Source organism: Anabrus simplex, chromosome 1 (genome assembly GCF_040414725.1).
Source record: "Anabrus simplex isolate iqAnaSimp1 chromosome 1, ASM4041472v1, whole genome shotgun sequence".
NCBI classification, from domain to species: domain Eukaryota; kingdom Metazoa; phylum Arthropoda; class Insecta; order Orthoptera; family Tettigoniidae; genus Anabrus; species Anabrus simplex.
The window spans coordinates 1,136,190,364-1,136,210,375 of record NC_090265.1 but is presented as its reverse complement, the minus strand read 5'-3'; the positions used below and the strand labels follow the sequence as shown (position 1 = coordinate 1,136,210,375).

Sequence of the window (20,012 nt, the reverse complement as noted above, 5' to 3'; positions counted from 1 at the left end):
GCTGGGGCTGTACCTTAATTGAGGCCACGGCCGCTTCCTTCCCATTCCCAGGCCTTTCCTATCCCATCATCGCCATAAGACCTATTTGTGTCGGAGCGATGTAAAGCAAATAGCCTTAATCATATCAGCATTGAATTTGTCTTTTTCCACTTGCTTTACCTTTGGAAGTTTTTCAAAATACTTTGCCATCACCTTCTGAAGACCCATTTCGTCATGTACTATCGATCTATCTTCTTTCTCTAATGCCTTGTGATCTTTTATTATTCTTTTCGATTTTACTACTCTGTATAATAGTTTCTGATTTCCTCGACTATCTTGCTCAATTCTGTTCGTAAACTCTCCCCAACTTTTCTCCTTTTCTTCCTTGATACTCCTCTTTACTTGTAGTTTCAATCTTTTGTATTCCTCATGTAACCTTTCTCTCTTTATTATCATCCCTCTGATACGTTTTTTGCTTTCCTTATCCATTTCTTTCTTCACCTTGTTCCTTTCTCTTATTTCTTTTTTATTTCGTCTGTCCACCACCCGTGTCTCCTTTCCCTTGACCTTTGCTTTTGTTTTTCCGCATACCTCATTTGCTGCTTCCACAAATGTCCCACTCTTCTTCTCCACTTCATATTTCCGTGTTAGGCACCTTCCTTTTTATACAATCTTGGAATGCCATTCTTTTATCCTCCTGCTCCAGTTCCCTAATACTGATCTTTGGTTTCTTTTTCAATACAATGTTAGGGATTTTTACTTGTTTTAATTCCACAATTAGTAATCTGTGATCACCTTCCGTACTTTTACTGGGGATTATCTTTGTATTCATGACATATCTTCCTCATTCTCTGTCTGTTATAAAATTGATGGAGTGTTCCATTCTGTCCACCCCAGCTATATTGGCTGATCTTATGGCTATTCCTCTTCATAAACCATGTGATCTTTATCAGGTTATTTCTGATACAACGCAATGTATTTATCAGCATTGATGGCAATGACGTCACATTCTGTTCATGTTGACCATTGAAAATGCAAGTAGCTACTTCAGCCATGGCCGATGGTGGGTGCTGCTCTTTATTAGGTTATAAAAGTAAATGTACTTCTTGGGGCGGGGTGGTGGATTCCTAGACATTGCAATGAATACCTCTCCACTAAAAGGAATTCCAAATAAGATTTGCATTATTTTTGCTTTCTTATAATGTTATAAACACTGGGCTGCCGAGTGTAAAATTATACCTCTCCGAAAACCATAAAAGTAGTTACATTATTATTATAAATTACTGTCCGTAACTGTTCTGTATAATTAAAAGTTGAGAACTCGTGTATAAATGTACACTGTCTTATGACCATATCACATGCTTGGTATGTATACCAGTATTGTTAAACTTTGGACGTGCAACGAAAATTTAAAATCCGATTCTTGTATTGATGATAAAGGATGCAACGATTATGCGGTGAAATACAGTACTTTTCAGCCTGGACTTAGACCATTGGTCTGGACTAGTTAGGGTAGGGCCTGGACAAAACCAGTGCTATGGGGAGAAGCAAAGGAAGTCTGGGGGCATAAGGCCTCAGGTTAGAGCTGCAGAGCGACGTTTCAGTTCTCTAGGATCCTATGGAAAGACGGATGGTCTGGATTGGTTAGGTGAGGGTAGTGTCAAGACCACGAGTGTGCATTGCTTAGGGTGGGATTGTGGCAAGACCATAGGGGTTCATTCATACCGTATTGTGTGGTTTTTTGAGAGGCATATAATTGTTTTTATTTTAGGATGTATTTGAAGTCTTGTATTTGGAAGAACAGGTAGTCATCGCTGTAAAATGTAGGGAATTACAACACCAACTGATCTGCATATGTTCCTAAGTAAGGACAATAAAGCAGATTTGCAGCGTCTTCATTTATTGCCACCCCTTGGGGAATGCAATCACTGCAGAAAAGGGCTGAAATTGTGGGAAGAACACCACCAGTAAATTCGGGTATACCTGTATTTGTCTGCAGTGTAGCCATAAAAAACTTTGTTTTACGGACATTTCTCAAGAATACGCATCTACCACTGGTGCATTAATTGGTCTGTTTTGGCCTCTGTGTCATTGGCTGGTATCTCTAGTTGGTATTCAGTACTACACATTCTTCTGGGGCATTAATTTGTTCATGGAAATCCAAAATTTTCAGTTCGACGGACCTGGTGTGACTGTCCAAATTGATGAGAGTAATATCAAGACTGAAATATAATAGGAGTCGTATAGTCCGAGAAAGGTGGGTATTGGGTATATACGGTACCCAACTAAGCTGAGGTATGGTGATGTGTGGTTAGGAGGAATTAGTGCAAATTTAATCCCAATTATTCAGCCGTTTGTACTCCCTGGGTGAACGATTTGTCAATGAATGGAGAGCCTACCGTGGACTGAGTAATGTGTGCATCATACAGTAAATCATTCACGCCATTTCATTGACCCCATCACAGGAGTGCATACTAACAATGTTGAAAATTATTTTTGATGTATTGAATCAGGTGGATCCAAATTATAATAAAAGTTGAAAATTATTGGCGTGTTCCGAAGGCTTTTCTGAGAAAAATTGATGTTCTGTAAAGTGCCCTACTGCCAAAGCATATTGAGGAGTTTCTATGGCGTCAAACATACTGTAGGGGTCAAAAAGAAGCCTTCAGCACACTGATTTCGCATATCACCAAGAGATATCGTGTGTGATTTGTGATATTAAATTGTCCAATGACGTAAACCGAAATGAATTCTCTACAAACTGTCATTTGTCTCAATATCGTGTGTAACTTATAATATTCAGTTGTCTGAATGATGTAAAATGAACTGAAGAGAAACCCCTTATTCCTTGGTAATGTAACTTCCATGCTTTGTTAATTCTAATACAGAGGTTTTTTCGTATGTGCAGTATGTTTGTTGACATCTTTGGTTTCAAAATGGCGTGAAAACAAAACCTCCTGCCCGTATATCACACCTCTTACGTTCTCAGTTCAATATGGATATAAAATGAAATTCTTAAATTTAAATATCACACATTATGGCAAACATAATTGTCAAATGTTTTAATGATGTAAACTAAACCGAATTCTTTACAAACCGAAGAGAAATCTTTTATTATTCAGTACTGTAACTTCCATACTTAACTAATTCTACTACAGTGCTTTTTTTTGTTTGTGCATTCTTAATGTCATTCATAATTGGGAGAGGAGCTTATTTGAATGTGGGAACCAATCTGCCTGTTTTTTAATAAATAAATATATACACACTCAAAATTAAACTTAACATTTAAAGCGCTGTCCCAATAAGCAAGGAGGAGGTTGGTGTTTTGGTGTTTACAGTCTTGGTGGGATATTTTTAAGATATGAAATTCTAATAATACTATTGTCATGTGTATTAGGTCATGTCTTCAAAATCATGGTAGTGAATTTGTATGATTGAAAGGCAGATTGGTCTGCTGTGCCGAGTGAAGTGCTTTGTTGCAACTTGGGTGCAAGCATGATGTGTCAAACCATGCTGCCTCTAATTAATGATACCTAACCATATAGTCAGTGACCTCTCTTTCTTCCGTAGCATTCAGATTTCAAATATACACTTTAAATTCATGGAGCTATTAGATAAGATGAATCTAGCCTTTTATATGAAGCTTCAGCAAACATGATAGCTCCAATGGACTGGCAAAAATATTACTTACAAAACTTGTGTAAGAAGTTGAGTTCACTTATACTCAAATAGATCTGAAACAAGGGCAGTCTTAATGTTCAAAACACTATTCTAGAATTATTTTTAAAATCTGCATTTTTGTATTTCTGATTTTCAGGGGTGTTGAAGCCAAGCAGCCAAACTCTGCTATCCGCAAGTGTGTAAGAGTTCAGCTCATCAAGAATGGAAAAAAAATCACAGCTTTCGTTCCACGTGATGGTTGCCTGAACTACATTGAAGAGAATGACGAAGTTTTGGTTGCAGGATTCGGTCGTAAGGGTCATGCCGTAGGTGACATTCCTGGTAAGATGATTCATTTTATATTTTCATTTGACAGTATTGAGTAGGCCTGTGCACTATAACTAAATTTTTGTCCTGAAATGTTGTAACTAGATTTAGAATTGATTGTAAAAATATGCAATTTTTTTAGTAAAACTAGATCTTGTAAAATACAGTACCCATTATATTGTGTAATATACTTTTAATCTGGTTATCTTCCTTAGAATATCTGTAGAATTATCTAAAATGCAATACATTTTCTTTCTGTGGATGAAACACTGCTATTGTGCCTATTTAAAACATTAACACACACTTACTCCAGATAGAAAACTACACAATCACTGCTTCCTACCGAAATAGTCTAGAATCAATCTCTGTTCACATTTTTAATACCCTCTCCTTGTTCTTCAAGTTCATAAAGATTATGAAAATAATGTTCACCCCCTTCCGCCCCCTCTACAGATGAAAAGAAGTACATAAAATGTCCATATACTTCCTTCCTCTGCAGTTATCATAGCATCATCCGCCCAAGGAAAGTTTTTAGTAGCAAAGTTTGACTGCAAAATTCACTTACATCAGGAAGCAGTTCTTCTTTTTCTTCTTCTTGGAGCTGAAAGTTTCAGGAAACAATTTGAGATAGCAGTCTGCTTCAAAGCCTTCCAAGACTTGGCACTGAAGTGAAGCGAGTCCAGGATTGAAACTTTAAACAATGAATCCCTTCCAGCATCCATAAGGAATAAAATTCTCTGCACCAGGCTCTTCCTATAAAGTGACTTACAGGAGTGTATAATCCCTAAATCCATGGGCTGCAACTTGCTTCTGCAGGTTTTTTTTTTTTTTTTTCCCCTTACAAGTTGCTTTACGTTGTGCAGACACAGATATATCTTATTGTGACGAAGGTATAGGAAAGGGCTAGGAGTGGGAAGTGGCAGTGGCCTTAAGGTACAACCCCGGCATTTACCTGATGTGATAATGGGAAACCGTGGAAAAACTAAATGTTCCTCAAATGAACATCCATGGGATGTGCAGGAAAAGGAAAATGGTCTTGCTATTTTTGCATCTGGTACAGCCAACTATCAAAAAAGCTCTGCAGTCATCCAAGTTTTACGGTTGGCATCATAGACCGTTTGGAATGATTGCATTGGTTGAAGCAATGAGGCTTTTTAGTTTTCTGTATCTCAAATGGGTGGAGGAGGTCCTCGGAGGCATCAGCACTGGCTCCCATCACTGTGGGCCTCATTTTTCTTTGTTTCCTATCATGGCATTTGTCCCCTTTGAATGCCAAAGTATTGCTGGGCAACACACTGAAAAATAGTCCGATATTTTAGGTTAAAAATGTTGGGTTCATATTTGTTGGTTAGCTCCTGCAATCATCCATTGACCCCTCTTCCACAGTTTTGTCACCAGCTGCATTTGATTGCCCCCAGACATTGGATGTTGAAATTTACAATGTCAAGAATGTTCGCCACTTTACGTGCATTTTCGTTTCAGAGCACACCACCAATTGCAATGCCTTCAGCTCTTGAAGTTTCCAAAAACCCCTTTACATTTTCCAATTCCTGATATTTGGAGTAAGACTTTTTGTTGTCCACATTCTGAAGTACTTGATATGCTTCCTCTATTTTTCACCATTGTATTCAGCGTCGATGTGGATACAGAGAGCTGCAACTCAAGTGCCAGTGCAATACATGTTTTACTGAACAAATAAACATTTTCCAAGGTTTGAACTAGGGGCCTTATTTTTTGGTAACGATATGCACGAATTTTTTAAATATCTTCTTCCTTGTCTATATATGACTTCCCAGGTACTAAAAAAACCATTTTAGCAAAATCAACTCGCGAAATTTGATTTATTGCGCGAAATGCTCAAATAATCACGAAATATACACCACTTGGTGTGAAAAATGCGAAATGGCACCGGAAGAGCTCTCCAATAAACGTTTAAATGCTTCTGAGAACTTGACTATCGTAGTTTCCTTCTCTTTTGCTTGATAGCGCTGTACATTCTCCACAGAAATGCATACAAAGCGGCACGCACTGTGTATCGAAAGCATGTGTAATCAGTTCTGCGATCTCTAAGGCAGTCGATAAACAAGATAGAAGACCAGTCGTAGATACAGCAGTGCGCAATGAGAGTTCGTTACTTACCAACATTTATCGGCAAATGTCCAACATTTAAGTATAAAAATGCCGAAAACTGAAGTCACAACAGATTTTCCGAGGGCTGAAGAATACAACAGTGAGGGGTTCTATGTATTTAATGCTGCAAGAAAGATTCTAATGTATCAATAGTGTACCGGTAATATTCTTAAAGTTGAAACGTGCGATATACACTGCAGAGAATCAGAATGAAGCAAATGAATATAATTATAAGGTAAGGGTTATTCTGCCCGAAGGCAGGTCCGAACCTCCGCAGAGGTGTTCCTGAGCCGGAGTTTACGTGCGGTAGGGTAGCCAGTTCCTTTCCGCTCTTCCATTCCCTTACCCCCCACCAACAGCACATGGCAACCCAACCAACTCCTGACCACGCCCAGTGTTGCTTAACTTCGGAGATCTCACGGGATCCGGTGTTTCAACATGGCTACGGCCGTTGGCAATACAATTATAAGCAGCAAATAACAATCGGCGATACCTTACAGATCGTAAAGGTGTTGAAAAATTATAGAGAGCAATTTGTAATAGTCACAAAAAAAGCATTCGTGCAAGCCAACATTCCTCTAGAAAAATAGGGTAATCCTAGCATGAGGAGGAGAATGAATATAAAAGGAAAGATAAATAATACTGTCTTTACTGTAAAATATGACGGTATTGGCAGGCCTATGGTAAATAAATCGCCTGTTTGAGTAGTAACAATGTTATTGTTTTTATGTCCCACTAACCACTTTTACGCTTTCCGGAGACGTCGAGATACCGGAATGTTGTCCCGTAGGAGTTCTTTTACGTGCCAGTAAACTAGTGACACCAGGCTGACGTATTTGAACTCCTTCAAATACCACTGGACTGAGCGAGGATCGAACCTGCCAAATCGGGGTCAGAAAGCCAGCGCTTTAACCATCTAAGCTACTCATCCCCGATCGGGGAAAAAGAACATATCCATGAACATCTTCCAGAGCTATATGACTTTGCAAAATGTAATGAAAGCACATCTGGTTGAGGAAGTGAAAGAAGACAGTGTTAGCAAAGTTTTAGGAGGTTTTACAAAAGACCACAGTGAATTTGCATCCACGTGTTCGCAAGCATTATGGTTTCCGACATCTAATGTGGTCAGCGAGGGGAGCTTCTCTGCTTACGCGACACTTTCTGGCTGTCGCACAACCCTGCATCATGATATTGTTGAAACCATGCTTAGTTTGTACTTTGGAAACAAGTATTGAACGTCTCAAAATGTAGGCTATGTATAAATATGTATCACAGGGCAGATCACCTAACTTCATTTCGAAGAATCAGTGATTAATATATTTATTTCTATAACAATTTGCGTATTTGGTTTTTCTAAGATTTAATAACAATGATACATTACAAGAGTTTACTTTAAAATCCCTATCACAAAGTTAGTTACATCTACCCCATTCGCTACTACAAGGAAGATTTCGCAGGAAACGTCGATCAGTATAACAATTTATTTCACGAAATACCTACTGAAATATTGTCAGTTTTAACACCGAAATAAACAGTTTTATTTCATCAAAAAATAAGGCCCCCTAGTTTGAACCTTGTCTTCCACAGTTAAATTTTCCTTTCCTTCCATTTTCCCTATTATTAGCCAGAAAAGCAAACATCAACAATAAAACAATAACCAAGAAGGATAAACAAATGACGTGACAAGATCGCGGCAAATGACTTTGGCCGCTCTACTGATTAGAACAAAATCTTAACCAAGAACAAAAATACTTTATATACGCAAATAACACGTGCCATCAAATAATCTGTGCGCCTTAATATTAGGAGAGAATTTTAAGAAAAGAAAATAGGCTTTACTTCGTGTTTTATTTGCAAAAATTTAATACACTATCATACTTGCCAACTTTCCCTATTTAGGCGTGAGACTCCTGATTTTCGACAGCGTTTCCCGCCTCCCGATTATTCTATTATTTCTCCCGATTCTAGCTTATTTTTTGGTGAACTTCAAAACATTTTTTCAAATCCCGCCATTTCAGCATTGTACGCAAGTGGCCGGACGTCCTTCGCTCATTGCCACTTGCAAATTAAGTATATACGTTGATAGAGACGAGAATGTGCAATGTTTATCCAAACCTGTACATCACGACACGTATTTCGATCATCGTTCTCGCGTGCTATGTTTGTGTTCGTTCACATCAGTCTAGTCAATTCTAGAGACTAGTCGCTAGGTTTGGAGTTTTTTAATAAATTAGTGACAGAATTTCAAAGATAGCAACTAGTGACTTTTCTAGAGATTTTAGGAGCCATTCGGAGACAATTCTGGCGAATTTTAATTTATCACTTGAAAAAAATAGTATTGTGATTCGCATAATTGCGCGGGCGCTTGATGCAATATATTCTATACACTTGCTAAGTAATGGCATCTACAGTAAATGCATGACTGATCCACACACGTAGAGCATAAGTTCATACGCTTTTCGGAAGACTTATCAGAAGCAGATCTCACTTGCATACTTCCTGTGAGGGACTAGAAATGTGCAACCTTGTATAGCAACAGTCATGTTTTCAGACAATAAGTATTATAATATACCACAGTACTCCTGTATTGCGCAAAATATGTAGAATAAGCGGTTTTGACCAATTGTATCTCCCGATTTTCATATCCAAATCTCCCGATTTTTGGTTTTGTAAAGTTGGCAGGAATGCTACATAATTACATACTCCAAAACTGGTTAAAATATGAATTTGTTGGGTAGGTAACCCACTAGTCAGAATTGTTGTGTGGTTTGCGTAGTTTCCCTTGTAATCAGCTAGTTTCACCTATGTGTTGTCATAGTGTGTGTGCTGTTGAATTTGGTCATCATGCCGTGGTTACTCAAAGCGTTATAAGTTAGTTGCGATGTCATTTTACGTAAATTTGAGGAGTTTAATATATTGTGTGCATAGGAAATCTGGGGGGACCAACAAAAAATGTTGTAAACAGAAAAACATTGAATACAGGAACGTAAAAGCAGGGGAATGCTATATAGTAATGTTGGAAAGTGTTATAATAATGTGCAAACATGATTTATCTTGCCTCAAACATTTCAGGATAAATATGTTGAAATACTAAAGATGTGCTAACTTGTGATTCTGTTATTACCAGCAAATTTGGCAAAATTCAGATTAAATGTGTTGAAATACTGGAAATGAACTAATTTTAAATTCTGATATTGCCTTTCGAGAGAGGCTATGTGTGCGCCTGCACATCACAAATTTTCACTATTACAGTAGAACTTCGTTAATCCGAAGTCGTTGGGACTAAAAAATCGGACTGTGAATTACGCGATTTCGAATTAACCGCCAACTTGTAATTCAGAAGTGCCAACCCTTGCCCCGTCACAAAATATTCTAAGGCTCGTTACCGCATGCAGTTAACCTTGTTTCACAGTTTAAACCTTTCAAATGTCATGGGGGGAAAAGCTATTTCCTAAATGTATCCAAGAAGGTGCATTTACACTATTCAATTAATGCATTTAGATAATTTGCTTACAAACATAACCTCACGAAAGAAAACATAGCATGATTCAAAGACGAGGAGAAATCTATGCTGGCCTCGATATGCAAGTGCATTATTCATTGGATTACTGTACAGTATTGTATGCATTGTAGATGCCATGTAATTGCACGGAAAGTACCCGATGCCCTTAAACCATCGTGGCAACTCCTGCGGATTTCCAGTTCTATTGATATGTGGCTGAGTATGGCTGGTCGATAGTAGTTCTAATAATGATGCCAGATGGCAGTACAGGGCACGGTGGCCAGTCATGTGCACCTCTTTGGTCTATTTTTGAGTCCAAACAAAGTGTGGAGAAAAATGTTCACATATTTGATGCACCCATTTCTTTGAAAATCCATCATTCGAAATACACATGTCGGCTACTCAGGTAGCAGTCTTCCTATTGTGAAACCGGGCATTCCAAATAATGGGCAACATTCTGTTATCTGGCGGTAGCAAATACCGACGCGAAATCGGGAGGTTGTGGGTTCGGGTCCCACTGGTGTCTGGTTGGCCATTTTTGTTCTGTACTTAACATCTCTTCAACACGTACTAAATGTACGTAACACGACCTAATAGGTTGAAAGTCGGTTTCGACCACTGCACTAGTTCAGTGAGAGAATCAGCGCAGAAGTGACTAGTGACCCGCTCTTCCAGTCTGGTACAAACGTATTTTAAGACTGTTTCGGGTACGGGACATGCGTTTTCTCTGATCTCGAAATCGTTTTAGTCCATAGTGAGCAAGTATTAGTCTAATATAGCATCATGTAAACGGTGATCAGTTACGCCGAAACATACGGGAATGGGCTGCAAGTATTTAGCGTCCGAATGCAACGTGCTCTACCGCGGTAACAGAGAAGTTCACATCAAGCGACCAACAAGTCTCGCAAAGCATATCGTGGACCAAAAAGCCACAAGTTTCCGAAAGTAGGGGAGGATATGCTTAAATATGAAGGGTCCATGGGAAGAACATGCTAAGTCCATTTTTCATTCCCCCCCCCCCCCGATATTACAGCCATCTTGTGGCTCTAAGAATGTAGTTTCAATCCTCTGTCCAATAAAGGGAAGGAACCTGTTAAGTGAAGAACATGGAGTTTTAGGGCCGATTGCAGAAACTGTGTTTAGACGATGTCTGCAGTTAAAAAATGCCAAAGTATGGCTACCGCATTGCAAAGATGTTATTTATCACTTAGACAATGTCTAAAACCGATGTTCAACCGGTCATGTTTAAACACTGCCGAGAGCACTGTTTAACCTCAAATAAGAGGAGTGAATCACAATCAACCATGAAACATACGCAATTTGTATTATGTTGCGACTATTCCGGGAAGAAAGGTTAGTCCGACGGCCTCTCTGTGGGTCGCCCGCTGATAAATCGCAGCAATTCCTTTGACGTGTGCGTGGTGATAGTAAAATGTTTAACTTTTCAGGAGACTTTTTTCTTGATTCTCGGGCTGATGACCTAGATGTTAGGACTCTCTAAACAATAAATGTCGTCATAATTTTCTTGAGCCTGACCAAGGGACAGTCCGGTAACTGTCAACTTAAATACAATTCTTGGCAACTGATATTATTTTATTATATACATGGGGTAATTTCTATGAAATTATAGGTCACTTTGACTACTTACATATCAAAATTACGTGTCACGATCGTCAGAGAGCTGTTACATCAACCGGGAGGGAGTCACTTGTATTTACTGCCAAGTAAACACACACAATAGTGAAAACTAAATAGTAGTTTGTATGGGGTTTTTATATGTATAATTGTATAAATTTTCGGCAACTATCAGATAGGGAAAGGTAAGTGGTGATCATGATGATGGTTATTGTTTAAAGAGGTGGGTTGGGGAAGAAGAGCCGTGGCCTTAATAACAGCCCTAGTATTTGCCTGGTGTAGAAATAGTGAAACTGTGGGAAACAATCTTCAGGGCTGTCGATAATGTGTTTCGAACCTACGATCTCCAGAATGCAAGCTTCGTCTATACGGCCCGTACAATGTAGTCGGTTACACATTACTATTGCTTCATCTTCCCTTCGTCTAAGCTACCGTATTTGTGAGCAGATTACACTCACTGTAAGAACGCTATAATCAATGCTACACTTCCCCGTGCAGTGGCGTGTCGCTTTAGTGTTGATAATATTACGAGATTTAATTTCCACCGAAAGCGATACTCTTTATCTGTGGGCAAGTCATACTCATGCTTAGCCATATTTCATTAATGTGTAGGCAGACAGCTGACTGGCGTTTGGTGCGCGCACCGACGAATTTCATTGGTTGTGACAAGTGAAGAGTTGCATGAAAGATACTTCTATCCCCATTTTCAAAACAATATTGAAACTTTGAATGAGTTTTATAACGTGTGAAATGACCTATGTGTCGGTGCGACGTAAAACAAGTTGTAAACAAAAAAGCCATTAAAACTGATTTATTTACTCAATGGATGAGGCTGAGGAAGAAACAAAGTAAATATTTATTTATTTATTTATATCGTGTCAGAAGCATACATAAGTTTAAAATTAAATATAAGGAAAAAACATAATATAAATACTTAAGTGACGAAGAGCCACATTAAGCTATGTGAGCCCAAAATCTTGCAATATCAGGTGCATCTGGCTTCACTTTAACCAGGTCTTTTAGGTCTTTTGTTGTGCAGCTGAATGGGCATGAACTACATTTTTAATTCTGATATTCTGCTCTTCTCCACATACGCACAAGCCACTGTCCACTTCGAAACCCCATTTCTTCTGGTTTGCCCTGCACCGCATAACACCAGAGCGCAGTCTGTTCAGTGCTCTCCAATTCACCCAATCTGTGACATGGCTGGGAGGGAGTTCCTCTTTTGGGGTCATCCATTGACTGATCCTTGTGTGTTGACTCCTGACACGCCATTCTTGAATTCTTGCTTGCTGCGCTGTTCCTGCAAGTGTTTCGATTACTTTCAAGAAGCTTTTCCTAGACTTAAGCCTCTGGCGTAGCGGCTCATATCAAAACAAAGGGTGGGCTTCCGATGTCGACACCTTTCTCTTTTCTTTCTTGGCTGCCACTTCATGGCGGATATCGGGAGATGCTATCCTTGCAGGGCAGTACTCTTTTTCCAAAGGTGTAGGTCTCAAACATCCAGTAATAATGCGGCAGGTTTCGTTGAGTGCTACATCAACTGCTTTGGCATAGCAAGATTTGTACCACACCCGGCATGCGTATTCAGCTGCGGAATAGCAGAGCGGAAGGGCAGATGTCCTCACTGTGTCTGGTTGTGCTCCCCAAGATGTTCCAGTTAGCTGCCGCACAATATTGTTTCTAGCAGCCACTTTCTGCTTGATGTTCAAATAATGTTTTCTGTAGGTTAAGGCACGGTCCAGAATGACTCCGAGGTATTTCGGAGTAGGATTGTGTTGTAATGTTATGCCTTGCCAAGTGACCTTCAGAGTTCAGGAAGCTCTGCTCTTGTTTAGATGGAAAACACAGAACTAATCAATCTTAAAAAGTAAATATTAAACTGTGCTTAATTATCAGCATGTTTTCTTCCACCTTTTATCTTGAACTTAAAAACTGTGGGTTACTGTAGTCACGTCATAGTTTGTGAACCATGGGCAACGACTGAGTGGCCTAGTAAGTGGTCCTGAGAGTCGGGATACCAGTTGCTATGGAATGGAGTGGGCATCTCGGACATATTCTGAGTCGTGGCCCTCCTTGTGCTCAGGCGGCTAGGACTATACAACTCACCGGTGGTCCATAACCCGTTAAAGGAGAGATCCTCACTTGGACTATGTGCAAGTAGGGCAGCATCCTGCTTCGTGAATTTACCGAGCTCAGAACACTTTAAGCAAGCCTCGGACCTATGGGAGTAATGGAGTCCCACTCCCATTTGACAGGCGAGGGACTCCTTGGAAACAACTTGGTGAACGAAATGGAATTCGATGGGGAGCTATCAATATTAACGGGGCTTATGGAAGAAAGAAGGTAGAACTGGCTGAGTCAGCGAAGAGGATGCATCTGGATGTGCTAGGAGTAAGTGATATTCGGGTAAGGGGAGATAATGAGGAAGAGATAGGAGATTATAAAGTGTACTTGACAGATGTTAGAAAGGGAAGGGCAGAGTCTGGGGTAGGGCTCTTTATCAGGAATACCATTGCACGCAACATAGTTTCTGTTAAGCACGTAAATGAGCGAATGATGTGGGTAGATTTGTCAGTTGGAGGAATTAGGACAAGAATTGTGTCCGTGTATTCACCATGTGAGAGTGCAGATGAGGATGAAGTTGACAAGTTTTATGAAGCATTGAGTGACATCGTGGTGAGGGTCAACAGCGAGGATAGAATAGTGCTAATGGGCGATTTCAATGCGAGAGTTGGGAATAGAACTGAACGATACGAAAGGGTGATTGGTAAATGTGGGGAAGATATGGAAGCTAATGGGAATGGGAAGAGTTTGCTGGACTTCTGTGCTAGTATGGGTTTAGCTGTTACGAATACATTCTTCAAGCATAAGGCTATTCACCGCTACACATGGGAGGCTAGGGGTACCAGATCCATAATAGACTATATCTTAACAGACTTTGAATTCAGGAAATCTGTTAGGAACGTACGAGTTTTTTGCGGATTTTTTGATGATACAGACCACTATCTGATCTGTAGTGAACTAAGTATCTCTAGGCCTAGGGTAGAGAAAGTGAAATCTGTCTGCAAACGAATGAGGGTAGAAAATCTCCAGGACGAGGAAATTAGAAGTACATGGATCTGATTAGTGAGAAGTTTCGAATAGTAGACAGTAAGCAGGTTCAGGATATAGAAAGTGAATGGGTGGCATACAGGGATGCTGTAGTAGAAACAGCAAGGGAATGCCTAGGAACAACTGTGTGTAAAGATGGGAAAAGGCGAACATCTTGGTGGAATGATGAAGTGAGAGCAGCCTGTAAACGTAAAAAGAAGGCTTATCAGAAATGGCTCTAAACAAGGGCCGAGGCAGACAGGGATTTGTACGTAGATGAAAGAAACAGAGCGAAACAAATAGTTGTTGAATCCAAAAAGGAGTCATGGGAAGATTTTGGTAATAACCTGGAAAGGCTAGGTCAAGCAGCAGGGAAACCTTTCTGGACAGTAATAAAAAATCTTAGGAAGGGAGGGAAAAAGGAAATGAACGGTGTTTTGAGTAATTCAGGTGAACTCATAATAGATCCCAGGGAATTACTGGAGAGGTGGAGGGAATATTTTGAACATCTTCTCAATGTAAAAGGAAATCATCATGGTGGTGTTGCAAACAGCCAAGCTCATGGGGAGGAGGAAAATGTTGGTGAAATTATGCTTGAGGAAGTGGAAAGGATGGTAAATAAACTCCATTGTCATAAGTCAGCAGGAATAGATGAAATTATACCTGAAATGGTGAAGTATAGTGGGAAGGCAGGGATGAAATGGCTTCATAGAGTAGTAAAATTAGCATGGAGTGTTGGTAAGGTACCTTCAGATTGGACAAAAGCAGTAATTGCACCTGTCTATAAGCAAGGGAACAGGAAGGATTGCAACAACTATTGAGGTATCTCATTGATTAGTAAGGGCCTTATTTTTTGGTGAAATAAAACTGTTGATTTCGGTGTTAAAACTAACACTATTTCGGTAGGTATTTCGTGAAATAAATTGTCATACTGATCGATGTTTCTTGTGAAATATTCCTTATGGTATGGGGTAAATCTAACTAATTTTTGTGATTAGTGGTTTTAAAGTGAACACTTGTAATGTACCTATTAAATTGTTATTAAACCTTAGAACAACCAAATATACAAAGTGTTATAGAAATAAGTACCGGTAGGCCTATATAAATCACTGAAACCTCGAAACGAAGTTAGGCGGAAGTTAGGAATTTATACATAGCCTACACTTTTTTGCCGGTCATGTGGTGTAGGGGTTGCGTGCCTGCCTCTCGCCAGGAGGCCCCGGGTTCGATTCGCGGCCAGGTCAGGGATTTTTCTCTCGACCTGAGGGCTGGTTCGAGGTCCACTCAGCCTACCTGATTAGAATTGAGGAGCTATCTGACGGTGAGATGGCGGCCCCGGTCTCGAAAGCCCAGAATAGCGGCCGAGAGGATGCGTCGTGCTGACCACACGACCCCTCGTAATCTGCAGGCCTTCAGGCTGAGCAGCGGTCACTGGGCAGGCCAAGGCCCTTTCAGGGCGTTAAGTGCCGTGGGGTTTGGTTTGGTTCTACACGTTTTTACATTTTGAATGACTTGTCTCCAAAGTAAAAACTACGCATGGTTTCAACATTATCAGGATTCAGAGTTGTGCGACAGTCAGAAAGTATATTTTTGTAAACAAAGCAACCCCTTTCACTGACCACATTAGACGTCGGAAACCATAATGCTTGCGAACACTTGGTGCAAATTTACTGTGGTCTTCGGTCGAACCTCCTAAAACTTCACTAACAATGTCTTCTTAATTCTCTTCTATCAGACGGGCTTTCACTGCATTTTGCAAAGCCATATATCCCTGGAGGATATTTATGGATATGCTGGTGCTGCCAGGCCGGGGATGAGTAACTCAGACAGTTAAGGCGTTGGCTTTCTGAGCCCAAGTTGGTAGGTTCAATCCTGGCTCAGTCCGGTGCTCAAATACGTCAGCCCCGTGTTACTAGTTTTATTGGCGCGTAAAGAACTCCTGTGGGACAACATTCCGACATCTCGGCGTCTCCGAAAACCGTCAAAGTAGTTAGTGGGACGTAAAAACAATAACATTATTACAACTCAGCCAGGCGTTTTTTTTTTTTTTTTTTTTTTTTTTTTTGCTATTTGCTTTACGTCGCACCGGCACATATCTGTCTTACGGCGACGATAGGATAGGAAAGACCTAGGAATTGGAAGGAAGCGGCTGTGGCCTTAAGGTACAGCCCCGGCATTTGCCTGGTGTGAAAATGGGAAACAACGGAAAACCGTCTTCAGGGCTGCCGACAGTGGGACTCGAACCCACTATCTGGATTACTGGATACTGGCCGCACTTAAGCGACAGCAGCTATGGAGCTCGGTGCGATTTATTTACAATAGGCCTACTAATATCGTCATATGTTATAATCAAGTCGGTATTATTTATCTTTCCTTTTATATTCATCCATGTCCTCATGCCAGGATTATCCAGTTTTTCTATAGAAATGCTGGTTTACATGAATGCTTTTGTTGTGTCTATTACAAATTGCTCTCTACCAGTTTTCAGCTCCTTTGCGATGTGTAAAGTGTCGCCGATTGTTATTTGCAGCCTAAAATGATGTTCATTTGCTTCATTCTTCTTCTTTTTGTGTGTTTCTGATTCTCTACAGTATTTATCGCACGTGTCTCTTCGTTTTCACGTAATGCGAACATTACAGTACTTACACATTAGAATCTTTCTTGCAGCATCAAATACATAGAACGCCTCACTGTTGTATTCCTCGGCCCTCGGAAAAACTGTTGTGACTTTAGTTTTCAGCATTTTTGTACTTAAATGCTGGACATTTGCTGATAAAGTTTCATAAGTGGCGAACTCTAACTGCGAAAGAGTATAATGCCCACTGCTGTATCTACAACCGATCTTGCTACGAACACAACGCCATTTGCTGTAATCGATAACATATATCGATTTTTAATGATTGCCTTAGAGATCGCGGAAATGAATACACATACCTCCGATAAACAGGGCTCATCGCTTTGTGTGCATTTGTGTAGAGAATATACAGCGCTATCAATCAACTGAGAAAGAAACTACTAGTCTATAGTCAAGTTCTCAGAAGCATTTAAACGTTTATTGGAGATCTTTTCCGATACGATTTCGCATTTTTCGTGCCAAGTGGGGTATATTTCGTGATTATTTGCGCGATTCGCGTAATAAATCAGATTTCGCGATATTTCGCGAGTTCATTTCGCTAAAATACGTTACGGTACGGTACCTACAAGGTCATATATAGGCTAGAAAGAAGATATGAAAAATTTCGTGCGTATCGCTATTACCAAAAAATACGGCCCCTATTGATTAGTATACCAGGCAAAGTATTCACTGGCATCTTGGAAGGGAGGGTGCGATCAGTCGTTGAGAGGAAGTTGGATGAAAACCAGTGTGGTTTCAGACCACAGAGAGGCTGTCAGGATCAGATTTTCAGTATGAGCCAGGTAATTGAAAAATGCCACGAGAGGAATATGCTGTTGTGTTTATGTTTCGTAGATCTCGAGAAAGCATATGACAGGGTACCGAGGGGAAAAGATGTTCGCCACACTGGGGGACTATGGAATTAAAGGTAGATTATTAAAATCAGTCAAAGGCATTTATGTTGACAATTGGGCTTCAGTGAGAATTGATGGTAGAATGAGTTCTTGGTTCAGGGTACTTACAGGAGTTAGACAAGGCTGTAATTTTTCACCTTCGCTGTTTGTAGTTTACATGGATCATCCGCTGGAAGGTATAAAATGGCAGGGAGGGATTCAGTTAGGTGGAAATGTAGTGAGCATTTTGGCCTATGCTGACGACTTGGTCTTAATGGCAGACTGTGCCGGAAGCCTGCAGTCTAATATCTTGGAACTTGAAAATAGGTGCAATGAGTATGGTATGAAAATTAGCCTTTCGAAGACTAAATTGATGTCAGTAGGTAAGAAATTCAACAGAATTGAATGTCAGATTGGTGATACAAAGCTAGAGCAGGTCGATAATTTCAAGTATTTAGATTGTGTGTTCTCCCAGGATGTTAATGTAGTAAGTGAGATTGAATCAAGGTGTAGTAAAGCTAATGCAGTGAGCTCGCAGTTGGGATCAACAGTATTCTGTAAGAAGGAAGTGAGTTCCCAGACGAAACTCTCTTAACATCGGGCTGTTTTCAGCCCAACTTTGCTTTACGGGAGCGAAAGCTGGGTGGACTCAGGATATCTTATTCATAAGTTAGAAGTAACAGACATGAAAGTAGCGAGAATGATTGCTGGTACAAACAGGTGTGAACAATGGCAGGAGGATACTCGGAATGAGGAGATAAAGACTAATTTAGGAATGAACTCGATGGATGGAGCTGTACGTATAAACCAGCTTCAGTGGTGGGGTCATGTGAGGCGAATGGAGGAGGATAGGTTACCTAGGAGAATAATGGACTCTGTTATGGAGGGTAAGAGAAGTAGAGGGAGACCAAAACGACGATGGTTAGACTCGGTTTCTAACGATTTGAAGATAAGGGGTATAGAACTAAATGAGGCCACAACACTAGTTGCAAATCGAGGATTGTGGCGACGTTTAGTAAATTCTCAGAGGCGTGCAGACTGAACGCTGAAAGGCATAACATTCTATAATGATAATGTATGTATGTAAAAACTGAGTTTCACAAATTATGTTCCACTGTTTAGCAATTATCCTGCGAGCGTCAAAATAAGGCCCTCTAACCTCCTCTCTCTCCCCCCCCCCCTCCCGAATGCCCTGGAGTTCATGAATATTATCTTCAGCTTAGTTTCTTCTACCTTTTATTTTGAACTTAAATACTGAGTTTCACGCATTTACGTGCCACCGTTTTCCCGTGATGCTATTGAGCATAGCCGTTCGATATGGCAACCTTATTGTCATAAGAGCAATGCGGTTTTCTTATCATGGAATGAGCTGTAAGTAAAGAAGCGACAATCTGCTTCTTTACTCAAACGAACCCTGTCATGTCTGCATTATTCAAATTGACTATATTACAACGCTTGAACTCTAAATATTCTTATCACTTGAAGAGTCTATTGCCTACGGTTTGTGACATACATTCTTTAATGATCTTTGAAAAAGGGAATAGAAACTAATCAAAACATATTGAGGTTGTGACTATTAGAACAAACTTTTACAAAATGCATAGAGGATGGTTGCCCAGTTGTACTTCGTCTTAAAACAGTCACCACCACTCTCGCCACTTTACATGCTATAAAATGCAGCTCTGTAGATCTTTCAAGAGTTCTTACCGAGAAAGAGATTCTTTGGTGAATCTGCTGCAATGGATTTGCCTATTTTGAATGTAATGTACCCAGTACTTGTAAAATTTCAGTTTTTAGACCAGTTCTAACTTACTCTGAAGTATCTTTAAATGCTTTGGTAATTTGCAGCAACGTATTGAAATTGTAATGTGGTGAAGAAAGGACTTGTAATACACTATTTTAATGTTGTGCTGTATGCTCTTGTATGGCTTCTAATTTAAATCTGGTTTTCTTTTTCAGGTGTACGTTTCAAGGTAGTTAAGGTGGCTAACGTATCCCTCCTTGCTTTGTACAAAGAGAAGAAAGAGAGACCTAGGTCTTAAACCTTTCATGTAATGATTTGTTACTTATATCAATAAACCTGTGGTAAAATTATCTTGCTTACAATTAATTTGACCCCATCCCTAAATAGCTGTGTTGTATTCGTCGAAGTTTCCTATTGGTACTTTAGATTGCTGGT

General features: G+C 40.0%; 1 protein-coding gene across 1 annotated transcript in view; it reads left to right on the top strand.

Annotated features, from left to right (window-relative positions):
- The window catches only part of RpS23 (ribosomal protein S23), a 28,779-nt gene extending 8,852 nt beyond the window's left edge, over nt 1-19,927 (top strand). Inside the window, exons 3-4 of the mRNA XM_067137366.2 lie at nt 3,797-3,981; nt 19,793-19,927. Coding sequence (XP_066993467.1) covers nt 3,797-3,981; nt 19,793-19,875 — 268 coding nt within the window. The 3' untranslated portion in view covers nt 19,876-19,927. The remainder of the gene's footprint in view (nt 1-3,796; nt 3,982-19,792) is intronic.
- Nucleotides 19,928-20,012: the final 85 nt, after the last annotated feature.